Consider the following 27,078-nt stretch of genomic DNA (forward strand, 5'->3'; position numbering starts at 1 on the left):
CCTCCCCCCCTTTTCCCCACTCTGTCCTTTCTGTACAATCTATAGCCCTCAATATGTACCGCCCAGTCTCACTTAATCCAATGTTTCCTTTCTCTGCTCCAGGCTGGGAGGCAGTGCCCATGGATCAGATCCAGAGGCCAGTAGGACTAATGTGGATGTGGTTCAGAGCAGGGGCTGGAGCGCAGGAGACTGGGGTGCTCCTTGGATTGGGAGTTCCTATTATGCTACTGGGGCTGCTTCCTCCCAGCACAGACTGCAGCCCGCATCCACCTCCAGGATTTGCTTCCTATGAAGTAGTTGTTCCAAGGAAGTTTGCATCAAAGGAAGGAAACGCTGTCAAGGATGAAATGTCCTATGTCATCAAAGTGGAAGGAAGGAATCATATTGTTCACCTGAAGCAGAAAAAAGGATTTATAGTAAAAAATTTACCAGTCTACACTTACAACCCCCAGGGGAGGCTGTTGGTAGATCACCCCTCCATTCCAGAGGATTGCTACTATCATGGGTATGTAGAAGATAGCCCGGAGTCTCTTGCGGTCCTCAGCACCTGCTCAGGACTGAGAGGTTTGCTCCGGATCGGGAGCTTGCAGTATGCCATCGAACCTGTGAAGAGCTCCTTGATATTCCAGCACCTTCTCTATCGAATAGGGGAGGCCGGTCCTGAGCCCGCAGTGTGTGAACTAACAGATAGAGAGATGGAAAAGCAAACTGCTGAGGTAATGGAGGCTAAGAAGCAGGCATCAAAGAAACCTTTTGTGTGGGGGCAGACTAAATACCTTGAGTTTCTTGTAGTGGTAGACAAACAACGATATGTCCATGCTGACAAAAATATGACTAACGTGGTACTGTCAGTGATTGAAGTAGTGAATTTGGCAGATGAATTTTTTTCTTCCCTTCGTCTTCGCATTCTGCTGACCGCGTTAGAGGTTTGGACAGACGACAATCCAATCAAAATAACAAAGAACGTGGCTGAAGTTCTGCATAATTTCAACATTTGGAGAAAAGCTCAGCCACTTGCACGTGTGCCACATGATGTTGGACACCTGTTTTCATTTAACGATTTTGGAAAAGACCAGCAGGACAAATTGACTGCAAAATCCTATCATTACAGTGCCTGTGACCAGTCACGTGCATCAGCTGTGGTATCATTCATCGACAGTCCTGTAAAAAACTTTGCTCTGCTTGTTGCTCATTTGCTGGGACACCAGGTTGGTATGGTGCATGATGGACAAGCATGTGCATGTGGCAATTCATCTTTCTGCATCATGGACCCAGCTCGTAGGGAAGTCTATCAATTCAGTAACTGCAGTGAGAGATACTATCTTAACTTCATGCGTCAAGGCAAGGGAAACTGTCTAAATAACCTTCCAGAGACCGGGGTATTTTTTCTAATGCGGCGCTGCGGTAACCAGATTGTAGAAGAAGGAGAAGAATGTGATTGTGGCTCTGAGAAGCAGTGTAGAAAGGACCCCTGTTGTGATCACACTTGCAAAAGAAAAGAAGGGACTACTTGTAATGTTGGAAAATGTTGTAAAAATTGCCAGCTTCTTGTAGAAGGGGCAATATGTAGAGACACTGTAGACGAGTGTGACCTGCCAGAGTATTGCAATGGGACTTCTCCATATTGTCCAGAGGATACGCACATACAAGATGGGACTGTATGTGGTGGTGATGGCTACTGTTTTCACGGGAAATGCAATAGTCACAATATACAATGTGAAAAACTCTTTGGCAAGCCAGCAAAAGCTGCTCCAATAAGCTGCTTCAGAGAAGCGAATATGAAAGGGGATCGGTTTGGCAACTGTTGGGACGGTGGGGAAAACAAGACATTTGAGAAATGTAAACCAGAAAATGTACTGTGTGGGAGGTTACAATGTGTGGATGTTAAAATGCTACCTTGGTTGGAGGAACATGTGACCATCATTCAGACTCTTGTTAGCAATATCTGGTGTTGGGGCACAGACCATTATTCGTCGGCAGAGTCAGCTGATTATGGATTAATAGAAGATGGTGCAACATGTGCTGCAGACAAGATATGTTATAACCAAACGTGTTTCAATCATTCAGTATTGCTGCAATTCTCGTGTTCACCTTCTTCAATGTGCAATGGAAGAGGGGTCTGCAACAATAATGGGAACTGTCACTGCAAGGATGGCTGGGCCCCTCCATTCTGCCAGTTTCCTGGCTTTGGAGGAAGCCGTGACAGTGGGCCTCCACCAGTTTCCAAAATAGGAATTCTCAATTTGATTATGCTCATTGTAGGAATAGTCCTTGGTGCTACTGCTATAATTGTTATCTTTGCCATTCTAATAGTTAGACGTGCTGCTGTAACACAAGCAGTTAGCAGAACAGTTCAAAACATTCGGTCTAGAACTCTGTTTTCCCCGAGTGACAGTAGAAGCCCGCAGAAAGATGACACAGTTTAGCTTCACAAAGAAAATACAGAACGGAAAGTCCATTTTTTAGGGGGTCTCTGAGCAGTTTTGGAAAAGCAAAGGTATTCTTAAAAAACAACTGATGGTTTCAGATAGTTTAGGGGGTTCACATAAAGTTACTTTCTAAATACATAAAATCAATTTTTAAAAGAAGGTGCAAAAAAGTATGACCCCCCCATTGTCACATAATTTCTTTTCTTTTTTTTTTTTTTGGCCACTTGTAGAATGACAAAGGGCAAGGATTTCTGTTTCCTCAGCCTCACAAGTGCAGCACATAGGCAATATTTGTTTCTACCCTTTTAGAGATATAAGCAGTAATAGCAACTTGATGATTCTCCTTAAATGATTACTGCATTTAAGAAGAGTATCAGACCAGTAGTGCTTAATACAGGTATATGGTGGGGCCAAAAGAGAAGTCCTCCTCCTGAACAGGATGCAAAGAGACAGCTAAAAGAAGGCAAAATTAGTTCACAAAAGTGAAAGAAGTGGAAGGATTATCATTTAGGGTTACCTGGTATTGCTTTGCCATGGCCTGGCAGTTCCTACTAGATAGAGCATCTGTGGATCTAGATTACTAGACACAGAGGGTTCCCATGAAGTTGTTTTATTACCCAAAACTCCAGCATTATATTTCTATTTTTTAAATAATACGTAAATAAGTTCACTGTGCATAGGAAGAAAGAAGTGAAGATGTTGGCAAATAAACAACATGAAAGTTATCAAGTTTTTAAGGTTTTTCTTTCCAGCTAACCACAGAATATGGAAAAAAAATTTAAAGTAGGACTTCAGTAACTAACCTGAGTGCATGCATGACCACATTGTATATATAATGATGTATTTAAAAGGTTTGAAAAAGGTGCATCTAAGACTCTGGGGCCTTTGATGTTAAATACTGAATTATAACCCACCTGATCCCACCAAACTTCCCCTTCTGCAAAAGCCAGGTAAGGCGAGATCCTATGGAGCATGCTGACAGGTATTTTTAAGACACAGGAGGGGAACTAGCTCCAGAGCTTTAGGGATCTTCTCTGAGAATGTAAATTAACAAACACATAAACTCACAGCACAGAAAAATAAAAGCTTCTGTCTGAAAGGGAAAGCTGGTTTTTCCCCTCTGATTTGAGGGAGCACGAAATGTTTTAAAGAAGAAATATTCTGTAGAAATAGACAACAGGCTAAATCCTGCTTACTTTGGTCATGTAAAGAACCTCACTGACTTAAAATGGGATTATTCGTCTTGGTACACTCAGCTGATCGATGACCAGTTCGGAGGAGAGAACTGAAATGTAATTGCCTGTTTAGAGTCAAAGCGGAATGAGGCATATAAAGGAAGTTCAGTCTTAAGCATTATTTCCATGTTAATAGTCTAAAGATAAGGAAATCAGTTTTCAGAAAGTACAACACTTGATATTTCAGTGAGTTTACAGGACAGGGGGTTAGGCTGACCTCTCTAATTCAACCTGCCATCATTACTTTACATTGTAGTGCATTCAGCTTCTTTCTTTTTTATATTTTGGTAATAAGAGCATGATTTTAAAATATTCCTCTACTTTATTGTCAGAAATCTGTCAGTACAATGTGACAATCATCAAGGCAAGAAAAATTATCCCCTGGCCATCTCTCCTTACGAGAGAGGCAGTTAAGGACTGAGACACCGTAGCAATCCGTGCAACTCTCAGATATTTCCATAAAGAAGAGACTGCACTAAATATATTACAAGGTAAAATAATGCATTAAAAACCCTATGAAATAAATAACAATCTTCACTGAGAACAGTTCATCTCCATCCAGATTTGTACAGGCCTGCCAGCCTAAATGCAACTCTTCATGCCTATAACTGACAAAGCAGTTAAGTTCATTCCAGTCAAGAAAGTGGCTCTGCCTGACATCTACCAGCTGTGACCAGGCCAGGGCTGGAAGGTAGCAGGCCATCTATTCCTCTTTATGGACAGAGAACTGTCAGAGCACTGTGGATGTAGATACTGCTACTGCCTGGGTGCTGGGGTCGGGCATGCTGGCATAAAACTTCTTCTGGGAGCGAAGGAGAGGTGTCTGTGTGTCAACGTCGTGGCAGGCTTTGTGTTTCACAGACTGAAATGCATTCTGGGTCCACCCATACACGATACAGTTTAAGAGCCCCTGGGAAGCTGCAGTGAGTGCCTAAGAAAGACCCCAGAGAGGTAAACGCTCCGTTTTGTCTTACGTCATGCATAGTAAGTATTAGGAATTAAAATACGTATTTTTCCTTGCCTTCTATACCTCTTACACATTTGTTACTGGATCCGGCTTAAAGCGAGGCTACATTTTAAGGGAAATGCAAGATTTCTTGAAATTGGAATAGGATGTTAAAATCCCATTAGGGCATGATCTTGGAAGTCCTGCTCCAGAACAGTGTTCCCTCTAAGCTGTGTAATGTGCACAGCCACGCAGGCGTGCATGGCAACGCAACATGAGCATGCCTGTGCGACCACGCAGTGTAGGGGGAATGCTGCTTCAGAGCCTGGTGAAGTCAGCAGAGGAATATTCGATGACCTGAGTGCACTCTGGCAGAAGTTTCAGTGTGCTAAACTACCCCGGCTGCCTTTGGAAGTCAGTGCAGTATCCTTCCACCTGCTCTGTTTCCCAAAGCTTTTTTGGTGCCCCCACTATTGTTGAGCAGAAATGGATAGTCAGAAGTTCCATGAGGCAGCTGATATTCTTCGAAAACTAACTGTAGGTGGTGGGTGACATTTGAGAGGTCAATTCAAAATCTGCCTACAGCCATTCCCAAGCTCAGCAGAACTAAGCATGTCCAAACTTGGATAAGAAACATTTGTGTCAACCCCAAGGAAGTGGTGAATGACAATTCAGTGGGTGACTGTTTTTCCCTAAGAGTCACTTCTAACCCCAGACTGGTGCGTCAGTGTTACGCATGTAAAAGGGAAGAACTATAGAAAGAAAGGATCGTTAATATTTGGCCCTCAAAGTCTTAATGTGCAGAAGTTCTTCTGGCCTCTGAGACCAGAAAAAGGACATAGAATAAACTTGAGATTAGAGTCTTTCCAAACCCCAAGCATGCATCAGGCATAAACTCACGTGACAGCAATCTATGATTGAAAGCATATAGTACATTGCATGCTGGATTTAGAAGTGGGCCAAAAGCACAGATGGATGTCAAAAAGACCTGTTCTGGGAGATTTCATACGCTGAGTTTTACCTGCAGAATATAAAGAGCCATGTAGAGTCTGCTGTTCTCTGAAACAGTCAACTTCATTATTCCAAGGAGGACAGCTGGAAAAGAAATCGGTAACATGATTTTGCTGTTGCCTTTATACCTTTGGCATTATCACTTGTTCTCTCTTTATATCTACTAGCTAGAACACAAGATTGGGAATCTTGTAAAAAGTAATTTAGTTCTCTACCAACCTGGACCCCAGCAACAGAAGTAAGCGATGGGGTAAAAAACCACTCTTTGTTCCACCATCTTAATCACTGCCCACTGCTGACTGCCCAAGAATCCTGACGAGTTTACATATCTTTTGTACAACCCTTGGGCTTGAACGAGTAGAACCTAGAAAAGAAACTGCATTTCTTAATATATATGATTATGTACGTGTAACTGGAAAATTCATTGCATCTCATGCGCAGTTGCAGTTGGACACATGGTCAATTAGAGCAGTGCTTCTCAAACTATCTGATGTGGTGGACCAGCAATTTTTTTTCCAGTGGGCCAGGGACCGGTTTCCAGTTCAGCTGGTGGCAGCAACTGTGTACAACAGCGCTACACAAATGTGCGACCGGCTGTTTCTTTCTTTCCTCACTTCGCACGACGTGACGTCACCTGGAGTGTTGGAACATACGAACTGTGGCGCTATAACATATCAATGTTATGCTCCTGAAAATATATTTCTTTCTTTCCCGCCAACTCGCTGCGGACTGGCGACCGGTGGTTCAAGGACCACCACTGGTCTGCAGACCACCATTTTGAGAAGCAGTGATCTGGAGTATCTAAGCCAGCAGTCGGCAACCTTTTTTAGACTGCAGGCCAGAGTAATCCAGTTTGGGTCAGAGAGGACCAGTGGGACTAGGACCCAGCCACACCTGCTACTGGTGTTTTTTTCCACAGCAGCACAGAGAAAGTGCTTGCAACTGGGTCCTCTCCCTGTGGGAGCAGGGAAAAATGACTGTTGCTGAAGCCCTCTGCTGCCAAATGACACTGAAACCCCATGTATGCAGGCCAAATCCAGCCTGCACGTCATAGATTTCTGACCCCTGATCCAAGCCATTTGGGTAGAATTTAATCTAGGAAACTAGACCCTGCAATGCCAGATACGAGCAACACTCCCTTTCATCTGGCATCTGCCCTCGTACAGTGGCCAGGACCACATGCTTAACAATGCAATATAAAGTATTATTAAAACAATAATTTGTCTGTGGGGAAAACAGTGATTGACTTGTTATAAATTTCTTTCCCAGCTACTGGAACTCTAGATAGTAGATCTGGACCCCAGGAAATAAGCAATCACCCTTAACAGCTCTTATAACAATGCATCCCACTCTTACGAAATTCCTGATCACACACTAACATTTCTGGTATTTGTCCTGCCTTAGGTTATTGGATAGCATTGCTAGGTTCTGTTAAACAACTGCTACTTTCCACTTCAGATGTGGAAGCATTTCAGTGGGAAGTGGAATCATTCCTAAATGTGCACAAAGGGGTAGTTTTTTGGGTGGAACACCTACAGGTACCCAGTGGGAATAAGACATTCACAGCCAACGTATTTTAAAACTACCACATATAGAGATATTTATACTCTGCCCCTCACTTTGACATGTGGAAATATCACACACAGAAACCAACATCTGTTTATAACTGCCCACCGCTGTTTGAAACTTCCTCTTTGGTCACTGATCCTCACAGAAGAATAAGAGAAAAGAAAAGAGAAATCCCTCCACAGCTTGCTTGACCTGGTCAAGCAAAGGCCTGGCTCAAACATAAGCTTTGCATCAGTGCTCTGAAGGCAAACAAAGCTGGGCTCTTGGGACTGCCAAAAGAAAGGTAATTTAATAGTTCTTTTGATGACTCCAAGAGTGAATATAAGGGCTGCTAATATAACCCACCTGTGACTGCAAAGTGACAGGGGGATCATCCAGATGGGAAGCACTAGCCTTACTCACTGTACTCGCAGTCTGATGAACAAGGAAAAAGAATGTTCTTACCAGAATGGCTATGAAGCTGACCCAGAAAGAGATCAGGAAGATCCCGATGCCATACAAATATATCACAGAACAAAGAGAGCCACCAACAGGTTGCAGCTGACCAGTGGGTTTGGTGATTTCTGTGTGCATCAGGAGACACCTGGAACCAGAAAGGGGAGAGCCTGTGTATTTACTTGGGGGGGCTCCTTATATCCATCTCGGAGGGAGCGAGGCATTCAGAGTTGAGGTGTGGCTTACCCATGTTTCTGACTGAAGTTCCCATAGCAATCACTACTGTTGCCCAAGCAAAACACAGGAACCATAAGTAGAAAAGGGATCAAGCTAAAGAGAGAAAACGACAGTAGCTCAGTTAAAGAAGCTGCTCTCTCCTGACCCGACTAGCATTTTCTTTTGTGCTTTCATGGATATACAGTGAAATAATAGTTCTCTAACATCCAACTAATATAACTTCTAGCTTCTGTGTTTTCATTCACATGGACAGCAGAAGATATACCTGGGTAACAAAGTATAAATTATATCAGTATATTTTAATAGTCTCATACTACTACTTCTTGTGTCCTGTCTGAGATTGTTGAGCATAGGTATTTAGCAGAATTTGCAGATTCATTAGAATCTGACAGGGCTATGACGTGGGCACTTCTGCTATGCTCCTGATAACTCAGAAGGATCCTCATAATCACAATAATGTATATCTAAGCAACAGTACTTTATATTTTCAAAAAATTTAAAAACTGGATGTGATCCCTACTAGAAATCATAATCATTTCATGGTCATATCAAAATCACTTGGAACAGGCACTAAGATGATAAGAATAAAACCTAGATCCTCCAAAGGGAGAATCGTCATTTGGTGTAAGCACAAGGGGATCCAGGACACACTGATCAAGTCCCATTTCTATGAAGCACAAGGAAGTGTACACACCGTCTCTCTCCCACACACTCATACATGGAAGCACGTAAACAATGGCTCATTACAGTTGGACACATTACAGCTAATTTAACTGGAGGAAAAGCGATCTGTGTCCGCCGAGGTTCTGACTCTGAGTCTGTTGGTCAAAGACTCCACTACTACCAAGTCATGCAATACAGAGTCAGGATTTAATAATAATAATGGCTTCAAATATAAAGATGAGCTTTGAGCTAGCACCAATTTGCTGAAAACACCCAATCTCAGAGAGAAATAGACCTTACCTGCACAAAATTGTTGCTGTTCGGCCAAGACAACTACCATAATCTAAAACCTGCAAGAGTCAAAACATTTAGTTGAACAATCATTCCTTGTATGTCATGAGAGCTGTCAACTTAAGAGGATTCATGCTCGTAGGATAAATTATCAGTAGCTCAGTTCCATAATGATATCTGTGCTTTAGTAGAGGTAGTGAATCTTACCAAATTACTGAGGGGGAAGTACCAAATTAACAATTGACATGTAAGATAAGCCACAAATCTTGGCATCTGAGACCAAGCCCAGTAGTCCCATGCACGAGGCTCTCCTAGAATGATTCTCACTTAATCATTCTCCTCCAAGGAAACCAAAAGAAGAGAGAGGTCTCGAACAGCCACAGTCAGATTCCTGACTACACAGGAAAAATGAGAGAGAAAAGTCAGAGGTGAATGGGGGTAAGGTACACATCAGTAGGTTGGCATGAGCTGTACTGATGAGTGTAAGCTGAAACATATGAAACAGGGTGAGACTGTGTCTAGAAAAGCCATGAGCAAGAAAGCATACAATAGACTCGCAGTCTATCTTAAGCCTCCTTACACTTCCCCACTTGTTTTCTTGTCCAGCTCCATTCTCTCATTCTCTTGGCATGTAAGCCACACGAATACTCATTCACTGGACTAAATCATGACCTCATTTAAATCAATGGGAATTCTCTCCATCAACTGACATGTGATTTTCCCTTCACCGTAGGACCTGTTCTATAATATCACACCAGGTTGCATTAAGGAAAGAATAAGACACATGGATGTAGTCTTGATGCTGTCTTCCTTGGGAGGAGTAAATGAACGTGTGACATTTAAGCCCTGAAGACCAGTATGTAATTCATTACATTTACCAGATGCTGAAGTAAGTATTAGTGTGAGAATCCATGAAAAAGGCCAAAAAAACAAAATAGAGATTCCACTGAATAGCATGGAAACATCTTCCCTTGAGCAATGAGTCACTTGACGGCCACATGCACTTGGAACCAAAATCCTCTTGATCCACATGGCTCTGGTATATAACATCTTTGGGGTATCAGCCCAAAGCAGAAGGGAATTGCAAATAATAAAATGTATTGAGACCTTTATGAGGTGGAAGTGGTTAACAAACACTCATTAGTTAATCTTTGTGTCAGCCCTCTGAGGTAATTTAACAGCTTTGTTTCTACCTGTATTCTGCAGATAGGGAAACTTAGGGTCAGAGATAGGGTCTCAGACAGGAGATCCTGGCTCTTGGCAATTCATTCTGACCATTAAGCTACATTTCTAAACTTTGGAAGCATTTCCCCACTGTGGTTTCAAGGCATGTTAATCCTTATTCAACCCAAAATGAAGGATATAAAATGCAATGAAGAATGCATAGTGCAATGGAAGTTAAACAGAGTTAACTTTTGTAGCTGCTTCTCCCAACAATTTGTTGAATGGCTGCCCTTCAGAAGCTGGAAGGATCCAGAGGGAAAACTTCAAAATGGAAAACACTCTTGATGAGGTCTTTGCACACAATTTTGCGCAATAGAAATTGGCAGGCTTCGCAGAAGCATAACCAAACTGTGAGAGGAAATATGAGAGTCAGAGTCTGCTTGCTGGGAGACACGCCATGGCTGCCTGCATTAGACTGCCCCTGGGAAACGGTGGGCTTGGCCCACATACCGTCCAGTTCTGCAGTCGTGGAAAACCAGTGGCATGAGTAAAAACTCCCAGCAAGAGTATGAGTTTCAAATGTTTTTCTTGATCAGAGTTCTTTCTTGCTCAAGTTCGCATAGCTCTACAGACACATGCATGCAATCACATTGTAGGGTAATCATGTGCCACCTTTTCTGTTGAACAATGAGAGAAACCAGAGCGGAGGGTGGGTACATAAACACACATTTTGATTTCCCCTTTAAGGCAGAGAAGGAGAACTTAACTGGCATCCTGCCTTCCCAGAGGCACCTAGATAGTGAGGCAGAGATAAAGCAGAACTCTTACAGTCTGTGGACAAAAGCAGCCCTAAAAAAATCAAGACAGGTTATCAATATTAATGGGGCCACAAAGGTCCAGGTTGTTCCAGCCTTAGTTTAAATCAGAGAAGTTAAACCAGTAGGCACAGAAGAAGTGGTAATGGTCTCAATTTACAGTGCTCAGAGCTGAATTTGAAACACGAGACTTCAGACTGGCCTGCTGTGTAAAAATGGAGTGGGTGATTGTAAGAACTAGTGAAGAGGGAGAAATGCCCCTTTCAGCTGGTCTAACATCTGGGAAATTCTCAACTGCGTTATATGACCTGTCATGTCTGCTTTCCACCAACAGAAACGTGGAAACATAAGGAGCAACTGTCTGTGCAGGGAAGCGTGGGATAGTTGGCAAAGGGATTTCTCACTGGGAAAAAGGACAGATACACAGAGAAATTCAACTGACACATTCTTCAGGAAGTGCTGGATAAAGAGCCTCTCGTTGGGCAGTAATACATCAGGAGGAATTCTCTCTCCAGAGAGATAGCAGTTGCTCAAGGTAGAACTGGGTGTGAAGAATGACATGTGAAGTGTTTGTTTAGCCTGTACTTGAAGGGTGCGTTTCTGAGTTGTGTCTTTGTATTTCTTCATTCCTAAAGATTATGCTAGATCTTGAACAGTGCGTCTAAAGGTTCCTGACAACAGTAGCTCAAAAAAGCCTATGCTAGAGTACCAACCTGTCCTGCTCAATGTCCTCCCACTCAAACTCTCAACATATTTTACAGGCAGGTATTCATGAATGGAGCAGTACAATAAGCCTGTATAATCCTAGTAAGTATTATGCCTATTTTATAGATGGCGCAAGAGAAGCACAGTAATATTAAAGAACAAATCCTACTCAACCTGTTTGGTGCCTAATTTGACTTAGGTGCCTAAATACAGTCCTATTCCACCTTTTTTTAGTCCTTGAAAGTCCATTAATACAACTATTTTTGTAACAGGCTGTCCTGTTAGCCTTAAAACTAAGTCACAAAAAAAAACACCAGCAAGGAGGATGTACCCACCTTTTGTATGAATATTTTTCCATGGACTCAAGCAGGGTGGAAAAGGAGCACTTGGGCACTCAATAGGTAAAGGAGGATCTGTCCCTACATGTATTTCTTTCATCCTTTTTCCATGTTGCTCCTCATGCCTGGACTGCTCCTCAGTCAGGCTGTCTCTCTTTCCTGCATTACTGATGACAGAAAGATGCCATCATACACTGCCTGAGTATCTGGCCCTCTGAATTATTCTTCCTTCCGAGACTTACAGTGTAGATTATCTTCTCTGTTTTGGTCTTTCAGGCCTACTTTAGCTATCAGGACCTATAACACAGACCCACATGGAGCCCTCTTGACCTTAACCTGACAATCACTAAAGGAAGAATTACAGGGATGGAGCTTCAGATTGTAAATTCATTGTGACCAGAATTGTCTTTCTTATTTATGTCTTGGACAGCATTGTAAGTCTTAGCACAGCTTCTTAATATGTAATACAATGAAAAACCAACCAACAGAACTCACCAAAGAGGACATCCTGTGAAGGTTCTGGCTGTATTTCACTTTCAAATCCATGTATAGATGCCAGGTATAGTTAATGGTGTAGAGAAAAGAAGCCATATAGAAAATCTGAGAAATAAGAACAGGCTTAATTTTATTCCATCAATAACATTTGTGTTTTTATGACGCTTTACATCTCTAGTGAACCCCAACCACTAATCAATCTACTGTATACTAACTGCAAAAACATACCATGATACAGCATTGGAGGTAAAATATTAAACACTGTGGAGAGATCAAGGACATGCCAAAAATTAAAAGGCTGATTCTAGTCCATGTCCCTGCTACAGCTGCTACCATAGGTCTGGTAGAGGAGGGGGTGAAGAACAAGACTGATTTGGGAACTAAAGAGGCAGAAGTGATTGGCAATGAGAGGGTGCAAATTGAACAGAGGCCAAAATTGATGGGGGCTGAAAGACAGAGCTGATGTGGGGGCTAAGGGAACAAGATTGATTTGAAGGTTGGAGCCAGAACTAACCACTGGACATGAGCAGACAGAGATGTGATGACAGACCTGCTTTTTCAGGCTACTTTAAGCAATGATGAGCTCCAGCAGAGGGACTATGCTAGGGGCTTCCCATCTTATCCTGGGAAACATTAATGAAGTAAGAGAAACTTAAGACTTCATTTTAATCAAGACAACAAACGTTCTTGGGCAAGAAGATCAAGAAAGAATGGACGACCGTTTCTGAGTCAGGAATGTTGGAACAGCTCTCCAACTCATGGTGGGAGTTGAACGAGAATCTTTTGCTCTTCTGCAGCGTCTTCCACAGGACAGTCTGCAAACATAACTCATTTTAATTCTTATGTATATCAGTCCTCTGCAAAAGCCAGGTAACTATTGTTCTCACCTCTCACGTATAAGAAACTGAGGCACAGAGACCTATGCAAAGCCACTCATCGAGTCACTGGCGGAACTAAGAAAAGAGCCTTGCTCTCCTGACTCTCCCCCCTCAACTTCTGGTATTGAAGATAAACTTCCAGGCCCCGGGCTGCCATCCCCATCACCACTTGGCATGTAGGAATGAGGCTGGAATATAAGAGAATGGAAAGCACTTAGTATTCTCTTCTTTGGTCCTTAATTATAATTAGTTTCCCACTGTGTCAGCCAAACAGAGTGGAATCCACAAAAGATCTCACTGTTTCATTAGAATTAATTGGGAGACTGTGGGTACATTTCATAATTACCGTGGCACCTCCTCTGTTTCTTGTAGCATGGAATCGATGGCCATGACGGAAAAAAGATAAACTCACAGGCCAGCAGAAGGGAACATATGCTACATTTTTATTCAATTTATTTAACAATCTGTTGGAGACTGCAGTGGAGAAAAATCCCTGTCTAAGACTTTCTAGGTACATTTCTGCACTTAAACACTTGCACTGATCAATATTCCACAACCTCTCTAGGTAACCTGTTTCAGTACTTAACCTCCCTCAGAGTTAGAAATTTATAGGCACTAGTTTGTATTGATTTCTTTTAGGCCATAATGAATGGGCCAAACAGGCTCAACTGCTTTTATGCGTTTTCTGCAGGCGTCTCACATGGTGGAACAGTATGGAGAGGCTTGCACTGCTGTCCCTGTGCCGTTAATCTGAAAACACTAAGAAATATCAATTCCTTGCCTATCTCTGGCCCCTTCTACTTACGAGGTTCAGAGCATTTATAAACGTTACCAGAATGTGCCCTGGGGCATGGATTAGATAAAGGCTTGGACTATTTTAAACAAAATGTCTATGAACACAATGTGAGATTCCTAAGCCAGGGGACTAGAAGGGAGCTGTAGATGGTGGTGAAGAGATATTTCTTTATTTAATTACAACGCAGATCACTTGTGGCCGGCTGAGGTGTTGCTCAAATGTGATTACCAATTCACGTGTGTGTGAAGTTCTCACTACACGCAGTTGTAGTGAGCATGTTTCTTTAACGAATTATCCTGTATTTTATCATATGGTGCATATACGCCACAGGTTGCTATGGGAAGTACTTGAGGTGATTTAACTCCTGTTAGAGTCAACAGTAGAAAGAGGTTTCAGTAGGGCTGAAGGCTGGAGCACCCTTCCATCAGAGACTGACTGCCTTCGTCTTTACCCAGGGAAAGTCCATGTGATCCCCCTTTCCTGTACTGTGGGGAGCTGGCCACTTATTTCCACTGTAACATGGACCTAGGGAAAAGGCTTCATTCAACTTCCACTGCACCTGGGAAACAGCAGTGGGAACCTTGAGCTGTAGTACTGCCCCCCCCCGGGGCTGAAACAGGTGATGGCTGGAAGTGTCTCTTAAATAGATGCAGGACTCACTGTACCTCAATGTACTCCTTATCCATTTAGAGTAGTGTCCTGCCCCAACTCATGGTCTGGATTTCTTGCTTCCAGAGAAAGTAAAGCTCTGTTGTTTTCCAGCTGCCCCTCTCACCTCCATGTTCTCCAGGTCCCTGCAGATGCCACCAAGGGACCTTGCCAGGGGCTGGGAAGGCATGGAGTGTAGTCCCCTGAGTTCAATGGTGATGAAGTCTTACAATTAATGCCATGAACCTTCAGGGCCTTAAGCACACTGGCTCCTTCACTGCACTTAGGGCAAGAGGAGGTATCTCTGAAGTCACTGCCAAGCCCACATCTCCTGAGACACAACAGTGCACCACTTCCAAGCGGACCTGCATTCCCATCTTTCCCTGAGCAGACAGAACCAGCAAAAATAGCAGACATGATTGCTTTCCAAATGTATACGTATCATGGCAATGCAATGCTCTTTTCTGGGCCATGTCTGGATGGATGGTATAGCCCTTGAAAACCATGCCGCAATGAGAAGCTTACCTACTTGGCCTACAAAGTGACTTCCATCCTCAAAGCTCCCAGCAGCCATGTGCCCAGAAAATCCTTTCATATACTTCCCTTATTTCTCCCCCACTGCTCTCCTTTATGTGACCCCAGCTAGAATACATCCCTCTCCTCCTTGCCAAAGGACCACTACAGCACATTCCCTAACAAACCTGTTTGTTCCCTACCCCAAGGCAAATGTATATCATTGTTTTTACAGCAGCACAAGAGGAACTGGAGAAGTCAGAGATAAGCTACAAGTGGAATAGTTCTGCATAAGTACAGCTCTTGCTATGATGAGTCATATGGCTTACCTAAGAATACTGATCTTTAAAAAAAAACCTAAGTCATGGTAACCTGACTACAAAATGTAAAGCACTGCGAGGTCTCATGCAATACTATACACTGAGCTGTCTTCCTGCCTCTCTAGGATTTACAGAGAGCTATTTTCAACTCCCCACTGACTTGGTTTGAAGTAGAAGGGTGGGAAACGTCCTGTTAGCCCACTTGGACAATTTGCAGCCTACAGACCAGATAAGGTTTGGTCCACATCTTGACTGCAATAAAAGAATTAGAGAAGGAAAAGAGACTGAGTGGATCATTATCTCCATCACACACAAAGCCAGTACAGTATTGCCATTTACAGCAGGCTTGCCAGTACTTTGTCTTCTCCTGTTCTAGGGTGCACACTAAATTCGTCCAAACACCAGCTGGAGCCCCCTTGTCCTTTTGGACATAACAGTAACTTTAAACTTCTGCAGCCTCTGCAACTTTACATAGCCCCAAAGTCTCGACTGCATACACCCCATGTGTTTCTTGCAGCTCAAGCCATTCCAAAGTCCTGTAGGCACCAGTGGGCAATGGATTTTTTTGCTGAACCAGTGGCATCTTTTTTGGAACCTCCTTCTCCCTGAAGTAGATGGATGTCTGATGTGCACCAGGTAATGACAAATAGGTTCTGACAAGAAGAAACCCTAATGATGCCAAGGCAAGCCATCAAGACAAAGAGAACTGTCAGGAAAATGCTTCCACTTCATTGATGCCCCTTCACATGAATTGAGTGCAGAACAGGAACGGGCAGCAGACGCAAGCAGAAAACCTCAGGAGAAGCACTCTGGGAACTGAGTAACTACTGGGCTTCATTGGGACAAACTGTGAGGGCTAGGACTATCAATGTAAGACGATGCTTTGGTGACTGAGGTTTTCAGGTCTTGGCCTAAAGAAACATGAGAATTGGGTCTTTTGCAGGGAGGAGAAAACTTCTAATCAGAGCAAAAAAGTAATGCTATGTTACACATAATGGCAGTTTTGGTACCCTTTCAAAAACAGAGAAACCATCAACTATTTTTATGACAGATAATCAAACACTGCAGCCACATTGCTGCCCTGCCATGAGCTATGGGTCTATATTATTTACAACACCGTACAGATGAGGCATGGCAATCTTTCATATTAAGATCAGAGAGGAAGCCAGTGCCTGAGCTGCATTCAGAACTGCATTTGGAGTTTTGTTCTAGGGCAGTTCAGTCAATAGTTCAAGCAAAGCAACCTGACGGCATAAGTTGATAACCCAATGTTACTCACCTGCCCAGCTGCTTGCAGGTTATAGCATATGATATCCTGATTTGCAGTTTGTGTGCTATAGAGCAGAGCCCCAGCAAGCCAGCAAACCCCTAGGAACAGGTCAGAGAGGCTTAGGTAGAAAAGAGGGCGCACCTAGAAAAGTCAAATGAATTAGTTAGTTTGATGAATGTTCTAGGTAGTCTGAACCAACTTCAACAGTTAGAGCTTTGCTATCTTTCCTCCGATTAACTTTCATGCCCAGGTACCCAGCTAGTGCCATTATCCCTACACTAGAAAGTGGTGTTGCTTTGTGCACTTAGGGAAGGTTTATACCAGAAGTGTCCAGAATAAATGAACACTTTATCAACTTCAAACAAATCTACTGAGCTGCACTGAGTTTGGCTGTAAGTGGTTTAAAGGTTCAAAATCCTATAATTTGATAAAGAGGTTGTCCTTCTATGTCTTACAATTAGTGCCCATAGTGACTTAAGTCTGAAATAATTTTACATACCTGAAGCATATGCAATGTGGCTGTTTCGCTGCTGCATCTTTCTGAGTTTAAGCACTAGAACAATCCCTGTTTATCGGCAGTTTCTAGACAATTTCACATTCTCATACACAAGCAAAAAGCTGTTTAAGTTGGACTGTAAACACTACAGGGAAGTATTCAGTTGTTTAAAAACACCGGACAACATTTTCTGGGCCAGCTGGAGTTACTGGGGCTCAACCTCTGAAAACCAGGCCAATTATGCAGACATTAAAATGTAAGTTTTGGTGCGTAAATTTCAACATCCAGGAGAAAATATGCTGGTAATTTTTTCTTTAGGAATTCTTAAAGCTTGAACAAATCTGGAAACCTTTCTACAGGATTTAGTTTTTCAAAAGGTCATTTATTTTACAAAACCAATGTTTTGGACCGAATGCAACTTGGCACTGTTCTTTAATTAAAAACAACTGCACACCAGCACAAGTATTTACTTATAAGTCTCCTTCATACCAGATGAAGAAAAATGGCTTGCTAAATTTAACATTGGTGAACAATCTGGCCATCAGTTTGGTGCTTATTCTATAGCTACAAAGAGGCAGCAATGGATTCTTTTCAGGGTCTTTCTACGTCTCAGTCTTTGTTTTGTCTGTAGTTTAAGCACCTCTTGCTTTATAGCGTCTAAGAACATGGATCTCTAGATTTTAGCTCTGAGTAGCACCATCCAATACCTGCCAACCAGTGAATCAAACCTTTAGTCTTTGTGTAAATATCTTTAGCTAGTTTTTATAACTGAGTTCATTGTATTTACTCGTTCTTCCCTATAACATTTGTTTTAAATGCTGCCACCCACTTGTGAATGTGGAGCTGGACCAGTGACAAGCAGTATATGTACAGAAGTCTAGAACTTGCTGATGGTTGTTCCCATGGGTAGATTAAAAGAAAACAACCCTGGAAGAAGTGGATCAGCAACTTTATTGAGTGAACAGGTGACCCCAGTCATCGTCTAACAGTTCACCCATAGAGAAACGTTTAGGTACAGAAGCGTACAAGGAAGCAGATGATACTGTTGTTAAAGCGGAAGGCAAACTTGTTCTCATTTTCAAAAAGAAAAACTAAATGTTTTCTTTTACATTTCCTTCCTCTAGTTTACAATGTAATGGTTTAGAACAGATAGTTGATGGGGAAAAAAGTGTGTGGGTATTGTGTGCAACTTGACTGGAAGTTCCCCAGAGCACATCTACCTGCAGATAGCTGGTGTTTTTGAGTCCCTCTGGTTTTTCTCCCACACAAGGCTGGCTGGCTGGGGGAATTCTTTTGGTAACGTGTCACACCTTAAATAACAGTTAGTGCTGGGGGTTTTCTAGGCAACATACACCCAGGAAGTGTGTTTTAGTGTTTTGAAATTCAGCAGCAGGTCCCAGACTGGATGAATCAACGTTTAGAATTCTATCCCCCACCTGGCACAGCTTGGGAATGAACACCTGGTTTATCATACTTTACTCATAAAAATCATGAGTTGAGGAATAAGATTATTGCTACAAGCGTTAGGAAGAATTCACCCCCAAATCTTTACACAATTGGGCAACTGCCCGGATTCTTGCCAGGGTGCATAGCAGTGCACAGGTACTGCAGAGCTCACTTGCCTCTGAAGCATCAGGAATTGACAGCCAGTGTTTCTGCAGAAGCCTTCAGAAACAGACTGCATGAGGGCAGAAATACTTGAACTACCTAAAGCCACCACCTCAAATCTTAACAAGACTGACCTAGCCCTTGTCCTTCCAAGGTGAATAAGTTGCATGCTCTTTACTCTGTGTATTAGATGGCCTCTGTGTAAGAGATCTGAAATCCTAGCATCCTGTAGATAAGACCCCAATCTCTAGGAACAGCCTAAACATCCTTTCCCTTCTCCACAATCACCCAGTGTTGTGTTATGTTTACTCGACTCTGTGCACACATCCCAATTCTGTGCTATGCTCCATGGGGATGTGGGTACATAGGAATCAAAGATCTGACTCATGAGGTGTGTAATATTTTTTAAAGATGAGGAAGGTGCATAAAACAGAAAACTTTGTTATAATTATGTCAGAACTAATCCTTAGGAGTCAGCAGAACTCAACTAATTTATACCTTTTTATTACTTTTCAGCCCCATTCATTTTTCCATTTACTTTGCAATTTTCTAGTACACATGCTTATGAAAAATATTATTCACAACTATTCACTGAAAGTTCATTTAAAATGATTTCCTATTGGAACATTTGCTATATAGGTTAATTACACAGGCCACTTAACCAGGGAATGGAGGCAACCCCAAGTGACTGACATAATTACCAAACCTTGCAAATACTAAACTTTGAAATATGAAGAGTTTTTAAAAACAGTTTTGATGCAAAACTCCAGATGTAGAGCAAATGCCACAAAGAATCATGAACATATTTTAGAGTTTACAATAGCTAAGCATTAGAAAAAGAGGTGAAATGCAAATTATTAAATGGTTTGCCCAAAGTTGTTCACTGATCTATAGTTTGGCTACAGGATGTAGCTGTGCACACACTGATGTTGGTTCATTTGTGCTCTCAGAAAGGGGGGCTCAATTCCATTCTCCGTGCTTAGTTGGCGGATGTGTACTAGTAGGCAGCCACAGAGCTTGATCCAGTTTTATCCTTCTAACCAACTAATCTTCACCGCCTCTTTTCTTCCATTTCATGAAGTAAATCAAGTATTATTTATTCCATTGTTTGGCATATTTTTTGAGTCGGAGAGGTTAAGTGACACCCCTAGACCGACAGAAACAGTCAGGGTCAGAGCAAGGATCGAGACTACTGTGAGAAGCTTTCTGTTCCCAGTCCTTGGGTCAGACCACAGCGCCACAATTTCTCATTATCCTCTTAAATCCATGCAGCAGGGAAGGAAAAAAATCCTAGAAAGAGTATCTGTTGCATAAAACAATGTATGATTTCAGATAACAAGCCGATGAATCGTTCAGACATCTGCTTCCAAGTCCTAAATATTTCTTTTAAGGGTTAGCAATAAATAAAAAGAGGATGTGCCTAAAAATTCTGCGTAGTCCTAGCGGAGAGCTCATGCACAAACATCTGCTTGGTTACATAAAGTCCAATTTATCCGCAGGGCACCAAACAAAGGCACTTAAAAAATGAAAGGCGGGGTCCTTACCTCCGGAGAGCGCACTGTGTTCTGGAAGACGGCGTAGGCAATGATGGAGCTGGAGCCTGTAACACTGACAATTGAGAGGTTGGCGTGAGACCGAAACCCGGAATTTTGTTTCATTTCTTCTACAGCTACAGAGCAGCACATCTACTTTTACTTAGTTTATTAACATTGAAATCAAAATTAATAAAGTCACATTATTTAGATGGAACGACACAAAAAGAAATTTAAAAGATGTTACTAAACCTACACGTAATTCCTCACATCTATATATTGCTTAAATACCGTACCTTAAAGTGGCCATGACAAACTGGATCCATTGTACTGCAGAATAAACCTGGGGAGGATTAAAAAAGAGTGATGTCAAAGAAGCTTTTTTCACTATTATTATTAATATTTTTTATTGTAATAATACTTTTTACACTAAGCAATCCTTATTTTCCACCTGGAAGGAGAAATTATTGTTTAAATTCAATCCTAACTACAGTTGATTGTGATGCCTGGCAGAAAACCCCGAGGCTGGGTTCCTGCATGGAAAGTGAAAGCTAAGTAGCTCAAATTATTTCTCGCCAGACGAGGGGTGTTAAAAAGCGCCCCAACATTGGGAGCGGACGAGAGAGGAGGCGGATGGAAGAACCGAGAGAGAAGGATAGGTGGATGGAGAGAGAGAAAAATCGGGAAGAGGGATTGTCTCCAGGAATTGGGGGAGAAAGAGCAGCTCAAAAGAACAGAGGCGATGTGGAGACACTGGGTCTGGATGGAGAGCAGCTGGAAGAAGGCAAGAGGGATCAGCAAGGGAGATGGAGAGAGACTAGAGGCAAAGACATCAAGAGGGACGGGACTAGCAGCTGGGGAGGGGAGCAGAGAGGAGAGGAGAGGCTGGGCAGCTGGACGGGAGACTCCGGGCCCCCCTCACCTCGTGCCAGTCCCCGTCCCCGTCCCGCCGGCTGAGCTGGGGCCCGGCCATGGGCTTGCTCCAGGGACCAGACAGGACCAGCTGCCTCCCGCCCCGATGCAGACAGCCAGGGCTGGCTTGCCACCCGCCTCCCCGTGCCCCTCCTCTGGGGAGGGGCTGAGCCTCGGCTCGGCTCGGCTCGGCTCCGGGACCTCGCAGACGGAGGCATGCCTGGGCGGGAGCAGCAGAGGCCCCCTGCAAAGACCCGCGCACGGAGCCCGGCTGCGCCGCACCTGGAGCACGAAAGACAAAAATCCCCTAAAAAGAACCCCGCCAGCGGGCTCCCGACGGGGGCCAGCGCCCCGCGCACGCGGCAACAAGCGGCTTCCCGCCACCACACGTGCCGCCCGCCGGGCTCTGCGCGCCCCTCCGCCTGACGTCACTCTGCTAACCCCGCCCCAGGCTTCCCCCGCAGCCAGCTGGGCGCGCGGCCGCCCTAGGGAGAGGCGTGAGGGCGGGGCCGGCGAGGGCTGCGATTGGCCGCTCCGCTGCAGGGGGCGGGCAGGAGGGGGAGAGACCAATCAGAGGCGCGCTCGCCTCAGGGGGTGCCCGTGATTGACAGCAGCAGGGACCCAGCCCTGGCTGCCCTGTGGCGGGCGGCGGCCGCGAGGCGTCGCTCGGGAGCAGGGAATGGACAGCGCGGGAGGGGGGGAGGGGCACTCTTTTACTGCAGCACAGCCCGCTTGGGAGCAACCCCCTCCCACAGCGAGGCAGCGCTGTCACAACCCCCGTCCATGGGTGAAATACACCGGGCGCATCCCTCCGCCACCAACGCGACAAGAGCAACGGCAGCGCCTGCGACGGCCATCCCTGGAAAGGCGATGGCTTTCTGCACGGAGACCCATCTCGAATTACAGAGGGGGGGTGCTAGCACCGCTTGCCAGCACGGGGGGCATGGCAAGCTTGCGCAGGCCGTGGCAGCGGCAGCAAGTGGCCGTGGTGGCGCGGTGAGCGCCCGCGGCCGGTCAGCGACTGCTCAGAGACGCTGCCGGCGGCGTCAGCGGTGGTCGCCGGCCACCCGCAGTGTTGGCAGCAAGGGGGAGGAGGGTGGCACGGTGACACCTTGTTGCAGCGGGGGCGCGTATGCTCGCGTGCATTGCCAGTGGTTGCCAGCCCTTCCCATTATTAAGATCCAGTTTTAGTGGCTTTGAAACCGTGCCAGAATATTAGGGGGGAGCTTTACCTTTCTACCCTAGGTGTTCGGCCCTTACAGAAACTGAAGCCTTAATTCTTGTTTAAAGGCCGACTTTTTCAATGCTTTTGTGCCCTTCTCCTCCCTTCTTGGTCCTGTACTTCGAGAAAGGGAATGTCAAATTTGACAGGAAGGTCTGGTGGCCTTTGCAGCAGGCATACGGTTTGGCCACCATGGGGGGGGAGGAAGTCTGGCCAAGTATTTAGGGGGAGGGAAAAAGGGGATCATAGTTCACACTGACTCAATGAAAATAGGCCAGGAGTTATTAGCAAAAACTTGGGAAAATTTCTGGCTTGGCCAGGATTGCAATCTGTTGCTGGGAGGATGGCGGCTGTCATGGCTGCTCTGAGTGTCAGGGCCGGCCACAGAAACACAGAGGATGATGCCTATCTTTCCTGCCATCGGTGACTTCCTGCTGGTCCCCAAGCAGCGTAGAGGAACGCATCTGATTTGAATGCAGAAGGGACAAAAGCTGGCCCTCAGGGGAGGGGAAGAGGGGATCAGGACAAGTTTATTGGGACGCGCTGGGTAAGGAGCACCTGGGCAATGACTCTGGGAGCGAGGCAGAGAGAAAGGGAAGACAGGACTGGGACACATGCGTGTGAAAGAGATGTGAGAGCGCACAGAGGTGTAGGAGCTCTTGAACCAACTGACTTTGGAAAGGCGCACGTAACGAGGACTAGGCACAAGGACATTGGGACTAACATGTTTTTTTTAACAGAAGCCTAAGGGGCAGAAACCAGAACTGGGAAGCCACAGAGCCAGAAGTGGAGGAAAAGAACCAGAATGGGGAAAAGTTTAGGAAGAACAAGGCTGAAGGGTTCAGAGCTGCGGGGGAGCAGGGCCAGAAGTAAGAACCGTCTAGAATCACGCTCCCCTTGAGACCCTGGACCGGAGCGCAAGGGACTCAACATCTGTCACTGATCTGCCGTGAAAGAAACCCAGTAATTCCCACTGGGAAGAGTGCTGCACGCCCCTCAAGTGCTGCTCCATGCTTAGTTTTTTTTTTCCACCATAATTCTTTTTGGGAGGGGGAAGGGGAAGGAGAAAGGTTGTAATACTGATCACCACAAACACTGCAGTCTCACTTTGGATGGTGATGGTTTTTTTTGAACTCCAACTACAGAATACTGTTATTGTGAAAGGATGTCATCCTCTTAGTAGTCGACAGCACCAAGGACGTTAGAAGGACTTTTGCTGCTCCCCTGAAGTTGATGGGAAGTTTGCCCGCGTAAGGAGAAGGGAAGGGGACTCCTCCCACCAGTGTTTCACAGCTTGCACCGAGTTCTCCAGCTTGTTAGAGCTCATCCTTTTCGTTCTTCTTCTGGAAGGAGGCAAGAATATTGAGACTTTTCTGTAATTCTTCCTTCTTCCCTTCACTCATTTTGTTCTTCTCAATCAGTTTTGTGATCCTGACAATTTCATTGGCAGCAAACTCTTCTCCTTGCTCCAGGATTTTGGTCATGATTTTCAAGTACTGCTCAGCAGATTTCTTCTCCGTCTCCTTGGCTCTTTCTAAAGTTGCCTGGCCCTGTTTGAGAAGGGCTCGGCGTTCTGATTCTTCAGTAGTGCTCATGAACTTGCCTGCCAGGATGTCATATTCTTTCAGGCAGCCCGTCATGCCCAGATAGATGCCGTTACTCTTCAGCCAACGCTGAATAGCGCTCACTTTCACTTGGCCGCTATAAGGTAAGGGATTATCAAGGTCACCATCCCGGAAGAGGTAAAAAATAGGATACTTGTCCTTATCCAGCTTGTATCTCTCACCCAACTCAGTGTTCAGTTTATCACCATAATCTGTGAAGAGAAACAAACACAAAAAGGCTCAGGACATCGATCAGAATATTTCCTCTCCAAACCAGTAGACATCTGTGTTCGTAACTGTAACAGCCTTTGTCATCCACTGGAACAAAAATAAAAGCCTATTTAAAAGTCCATTATGTCCTTCAGAGAAAGATGCAAATCCCACCCCCATTTTGCATTTATTTAACCTTGCTCTAACTCTCCCACTGATTTGGTTTCTTGGTCATGTTCTGATGGTTTCATTTCTTCTTGGAGATCAGCTTAAGGTGTGAAGGGTGCAGACTGCACCAGCTCTTTGCAATTTTATTCCCAAACTCACGTCAGTGCAGACACTCATAGCGAGAACACGCCAAACAAATTTAAAAGACGTGATCTGAGGACAAGCAGGTCTCACATGAATTCCTGGAAGAGACACCAGGATTTGAACCCAGGGATTTAGCTTGTTCTACTGAGGCATAAAGGACAGACACCCCTCCACTAGTCAGGAGCAGCTGCAAAGCAAAAAGGAATATTTACTTTAATTAGAGTGCCTTCATGAACTTCAGCACTCCTACACCCAGCACATGTGGGGGCAGTCCACTCTGCTACTTAGATCCCCCGAGTCAAACTGGATCACTGTAATTCTTCTGTAACCATTCACCACCAGAGCTCCTTCAAAGGCCTGCTGGAAAACAGGCCTGCATGGTTTGGCAGGAGCTGCTTTAAAGGTTGATTAGCACCAACATTTCATTCCCGGCCCCCCATGGGTGACACCATATTAGTTTGTTACATTACAGCATCTCACCTGATATTCCCACTTCAGCCACCAGCAGCTCTTCGCTGGACACTGAACTTTCCGCCAGCTTCTTGAACTCATCTTGCTTCTCGCCATAAGGATACTGGGTGTCAAACTTCACCAGGACAAACTTATTCTTTGGAATCACCTGGAATAACAACGGAAATTAAGGGAGCAATTCTTGACTGTTCCATAATCATACCATTTATAACTGCACACAAGTATGCTCTAGCTTATTTTGACTTTCCCTGTGAAATTAATGTGGAGTCTGGGGGATGATGGGGAATGATCAGTGTAATCAATTAACATGTGCTCAGGTAGTGAACATAACTGTCACCATGGCAACATGGAGGGAAGAAGTGAGCAGGGTGCGCATGTGTGCGTTTCCGGGCCTGCCATTAAAATAAATTCAATATTGTGGGTTTCAGCATTTGCTACTGTGGTTTGTATTACACCCTACGTTCATATCCTTTCTGTAATGGCAACATCCAACTGCCATAATGCAGTGGTCCTCAACCTTTTTAGGCTCCTAGCACCCCTGGACAGACTTGAGGCACCCTTGGAAAATGCCTGCTCTTAGTTTGCACTTTTTTTTTTTGCTTACAGAAAAGGAGAGCAGATTTTCTGTTGCAGAGAATACAGAAAGACCATAATGATGGATTTCTAGTTGAAATCTCTGAATTCATACTGTGACTCTGTTTGTACTGAAGTGTGTGGCACCTCGCAGCACCCTTGAAGGGATCGAGCCACCCTAGCATGCTGCAGCACCCTCGCTGAGTATCAGTGACCTAGAAGATCACACTACGCTTGCCTTACTCAGGGGATCTGCCTGTGAATGTTTGGAAGGAGTCGGTATCAAGCCAACTGAGTTCAGCGGGACATCCCAAACAAGCAATGCAAATAGGATTTAGGCCAGAGAGATACAGCAATAGGACAACAAATGTTTAAAACTGAGACATTGTGAGAACCAAATTACACTGCTGTTCAGAAAGTGGAAAGATATTTTAAAAAAAAATCTTGCATTTTGATAACAAGCCTTTTTTTTTTTTTTAAACTTTCCATCATTTGTCCTGTTGGGCATTGAACTCAGCCTGTCCATTTAACTGTTTGCAGCGAGATTAGCAATGAGTGCATGTTTGCTCTGCACATACAACCCCACTTCGGCAACTCTAGCGCCTGGTCCGGCAGCTTCTCTGCTAAGGGAGCCAGTGTCGCAACACGTCTGAGCTAGGTGCGCTCTGTGACTGCAGCAGCTGGCCTCCACCACGGGCATTTTGCAAGCACTGGTGGGCGGTAAGCTGATTGCAACACCTGAAGCCAACTCTTCAGTTTCAGCCCGCTGAATCAGAAACCTACGTTTACACTTCCCGCTGTGGTTCAAGTGTTGCAATTAGTGTGGCTTTACCATTTTGGCCTGGCTTTTCAAACTCCTTCCAGCAATGTGGCGCCGAAGCTGCCTCAACCTCCCTACAGAAGAGCTAGAAGCCAAAGGCGAGGAGGTGTCCAAGGACCCTGGGGCCAGTGCACCAAAACCCAGCTGCAGGCAGCGGGGGTCTCCCAACACTTGGTTTGCTTGGGCCACCTGCTTCCCTCCCGGGCTGGTTTGCTCACCCAGGCGGGGAGGGAAGGGGTGGGCTCCGTCTGTCACAGCCCACTTCATTTCTCACTTCCCCAGACACGTTTCTGCCTCTCCCGGGTTTCCCTTCCTCCTTTCGCTCCTAAGCCGGGCTGGACTCCGGGTCCTTCTTTCGGCAGATGAAGAAGGCCCTTCTCCCCATTCCGCTTCGTGAACCCCCCGGCCCGGCTGGCCCCGGCCCCGGCCCCGCGCGCCCGGCGGCCCAACTGCTCCACTTGGACGGCGCCGATTGGCCGGCGCCCGCGCGCTCTCCCCATTGGCTGCCGCGGCGCAGCGCCTGAAAACGGCCCTGCGCCGGCTGGCGCGTTGCTCCCGCG

The 27,078-nt window shown here is 44.9% G+C and overlaps 3 protein-coding genes across 3 annotated transcripts; 1 reads left to right on the top strand and 2 right to left on the bottom strand.

Moving 5' to 3' along the window:
• The first annotated feature begins 69 nt into the window (after positions 1–69).
• LOC109312666 (disintegrin and metalloproteinase domain-containing protein 21-like) lies at positions 70–3,154 on the top strand. Its single transcript, XM_019538801.1, has one exon. The coding sequence runs from the start codon at positions 81–83 to the stop codon at positions 2,424–2,426; it is 2,346 nt and encodes a 781-aa protein (XP_019394346.1). The 5' UTR covers positions 70–80; the 3' UTR covers positions 2,427–3,154.
• Positions 2,651–22,200, bottom strand: TMEM116 (transmembrane protein 116). The gene is made up of 12 exons (XM_019539378.1): positions 22,125–22,200; positions 21,317–21,588; positions 20,691–20,737; positions 20,407–20,470; positions 16,768–16,899; positions 12,334–12,438; positions 8,826–8,875; positions 7,872–7,955; positions 7,635–7,773; positions 5,841–5,985; positions 5,632–5,705; positions 2,651–4,595 (listed from the first exon to the last, which is right to left on the bottom strand). Exons 1-12 carry the CDS (start codon positions 22,198–22,200, stop codon positions 4,395–4,397), a joined length of 1,389 nt encoding a protein of 462 aa, XP_019394923.1. The 3' UTR covers positions 2,651–4,394.
• Positions 22,201–23,045: 845 nt separating this feature from the next.
• ERP29 (endoplasmic reticulum protein 29) lies at positions 23,046–25,288 on the bottom strand (the record flags this gene model as incomplete). Its single annotated transcript, XM_019539379.1, has 2 exons — positions 23,046–24,344; positions 25,135–25,288. Coding segments are annotated over 2 exons (654 nt in total), but the record flags the coding sequence as incomplete, so codon positions are not given.
• Between the last annotated feature and the right edge of the window lie 1,790 nt (positions 25,289–27,078).

Source organism: Crocodylus porosus, unplaced genomic scaffold (genome assembly GCF_001723895.1).
Source record: "Crocodylus porosus isolate Cpor-Errol unplaced genomic scaffold, CroPor_comp1, whole genome shotgun sequence".
Taxonomy (NCBI): domain Eukaryota; kingdom Metazoa; phylum Chordata; order Crocodylia; family Crocodylidae; genus Crocodylus; species Crocodylus porosus.

Coding starts and splice junctions, on each gene's coding strand:
- LOC109312666 (XM_019538801.1), top strand. CDS start 81: ATGTTTCCTTTCTCTGCTCCAGGCTGGGAGGCAGTGCCCATGGATCAG.
- TMEM116 (XM_019539378.1), bottom strand. CDS start 22,200: ATGGGTCTCCGTGCAGAAAGCCATCGCCTTTCCAGGGATGGCCGTCGC. Junction 21,589..22,124: donor CCGTTGCTCTTGTCGCGTTG/GTGGCGGAGGGA, acceptor TTCGTGCTCCAG/GTGCGGCGCAGCCGGGCTCC. Junction 8,876..12,333: donor TTCACAGGATGTCCTCTTTG/GTGAGTTCTGTT, acceptor TGACTCTTGCAG/GTTTTAGATTATGGTAGTTG.